Raw genomic sequence first — 2,205 nt, forward strand, 5'->3', positions numbered from 1 at the left:
ACAATTAGACATGACCAAGCGCTATGCTTGCACAGTACCGCAAACTATTATTATTATTATTACTATAAATAATAATGGATGATATAATAACAATTTGAGGCATGAAATACTCATGATTGAAGCCATGAAATCATTTTGAGGAAGTGTAATATATTCACTGGAGACTGAAAATGTATGGGATTTGTGTAAAAAAAAAATAAAATAAAATAAAAAACACCTTCCAAAAATCTAAAGCTTGGGTAACAACTTACTAAATAAATGGAAAAATCAAGTGGAAAATGGAGATAACGGATATTAGAAGCTGATCTTGACCAATCCTTATCCCTAACAACTCACAATTCAGATTCAGTAACCTGTATTCCCATCTGACAAACTTCAAAACAATTAACGGAGCCAAAGTTATAAGCATATTATTATAAACGGTCCAAAATATCTCTCTTCACAAACAAATAACTAAGCTGTTGTTGTAAACAGGACAGTTCAAACTCATCTAGTGCTCTATCTTAATGTAAGCAAACAGAGCTCCATCAAAACCTACAATAAAATCCTATCGAATCATCACACAGGCCATGATTCAGTCGTCCTCTTCCACACACAACATGTGCTGAACTCTGAGGAAAGAAAACTAAACACATTAAAAAGGAGTATTACCAAAGGAGGGGACTCTCTGGTTGCCTTTCCTACTTTCTTAGAAGCCATTTCTAACAACGATTAAAAGAATCTAAATATGCAATTCCAGCACCAAAACCTAAAATCAAAATATAAAAGCCATTTATTGTCAAAATAGTTTTTCAGCTGTCTTTAGGTCCCAAAGACACGCGTCGTGAACCACCACTCCAGCTCTGCAGAACAAAACCCAACTGCAATACAATCATAATGGAGAAAGGGACAATGAATAAACTTAAGATCATGAATAGTCGTAGACAAATGCACAAAAAAAGAGACACCTGCATTATCACAGTGGCTTCCAAAAGATACACAACTAGAAAAAAGCTCAACCCAAATATGCCCCTGAAGTTTCATAACAAGCAGTGCTTTTCTCTCTGATGTCCCCAACATACAGAGCTCCATACCGAAGACATCTGCTGCCCTCTACAGGTGACAAAACCTACTGCAGCATGCGCAACATTATTCAATCAGCCAAACCACCCCTTTAACACTTTGTTCAAGTCACACTGACTGTGGAAATTCCACAATAAATCAAGAATTCCTATTTGACCAAAAACAGACATCCAAAAGATTATCTAGAGAGCTAGAGGATGGGAGCAACTATTATCAACTGGCATAAAAATGTCCTGGTTTCATACCTTTTTCTCTCTTTTCACCTGCTGGTTTCAGACCATTACTGATCCCTCCACATATAAATGAAAGTACAGAAACAAGAGCAAGACTTCATGCCAAAGTCATTGACAATGTGAGTTCAGTGCTGTGCCATATCCAGCAGGACACAGCTGGTGTTTGGCTCTTTGTTTTGGATTCTTTCATGCATGTGGCTTGAGCTTGTCGATAGCACTCTCCACAGAGCTTCCAAAGCTTTAGCCTCCTGACTGTGTGTCTGTCTTTCAGAAAAAGACATTCTCTTCTTGCTCACTTCTTGTCGTCTTGTCTGTTGAACTGGCTTGTTCCTCAGCCATCGATAATGGAAACATCGATGTGAGACAAATCTATCATGTGCCTATGTGATCAAGGGAACATGTGATGGAAATGAGACACTCACACTTAAAGGCAAGCTAATCTGAGGCACCTCCATCAAAACATGACAATCAGTGGAGTCACAGTAGAGCTCTTGTTCTTTGTTTTGATGAGGAATACTTGCTGATGCTGCATTTCGGCACATTTTATTTGCCCTTCACAAACCATTAGGCACAATGACTCTGATCTGCTTCAGCCAATAGCACCAACAGAAAATACACCTTAATATTCACACCATACGCTACCAGTCATAAGTTTTTGAACAGTAAGATTTTTAAAGTTTTTTTTTTGTTTTTTTAAGTATTCTCTTCTGCTCAGCAAGCCTGCATTTTATTTTGATCCAAAATACAGCAAAAGCAGTAATACTGTGAAATATTTGTACTATTTAAAGTAACTGCTTTCTATTTGAATATATTTTAAAATGTAATTTCTGTGATCAAAGCTGAATTTTCAGCATCATTACTCCAGTCTTCAGTGTCACATGATCCTTCAGAAATCATTCTAATATGCTGA

At 37.1% G+C, this 2,205-nt stretch overlaps 1 protein-coding gene across 6 annotated transcripts in view; it reads right to left on the reverse strand.

The window, feature by feature from the left end:
* Nucleotides 1-224: 224 nt before the first annotated feature.
* rbm33a (RNA binding motif protein 33a) overlaps nt 225-2,205 on the reverse strand; it is a 46,590-nt gene continuing 44,609 nt past the window's right edge. For all 6 annotated transcript variants that reach the window (XM_016533317.1, XM_016533319.1, XM_016533320.1 and 3 more), the window contains one exon: nt 225-1,675. In XM_016533317.1, coding sequence (XP_016388803.1) covers nt 1,627-1,675 — 49 coding nt within the window. In that variant the 3' untranslated portion in view covers nt 225-1,626. The remainder of the gene's footprint in view (nt 1,676-2,205) is intronic.

Source organism: Sinocyclocheilus rhinocerous, unplaced genomic scaffold (assembly GCF_001515625.1).
Source record: "Sinocyclocheilus rhinocerous isolate Xijiao unplaced genomic scaffold, SAMN03320098_v1.1 scaffold245, whole genome shotgun sequence".
Lineage (NCBI taxonomy): Eukaryota > Metazoa > Chordata > Actinopteri > Cypriniformes > Cyprinidae > Sinocyclocheilus > Sinocyclocheilus rhinocerous.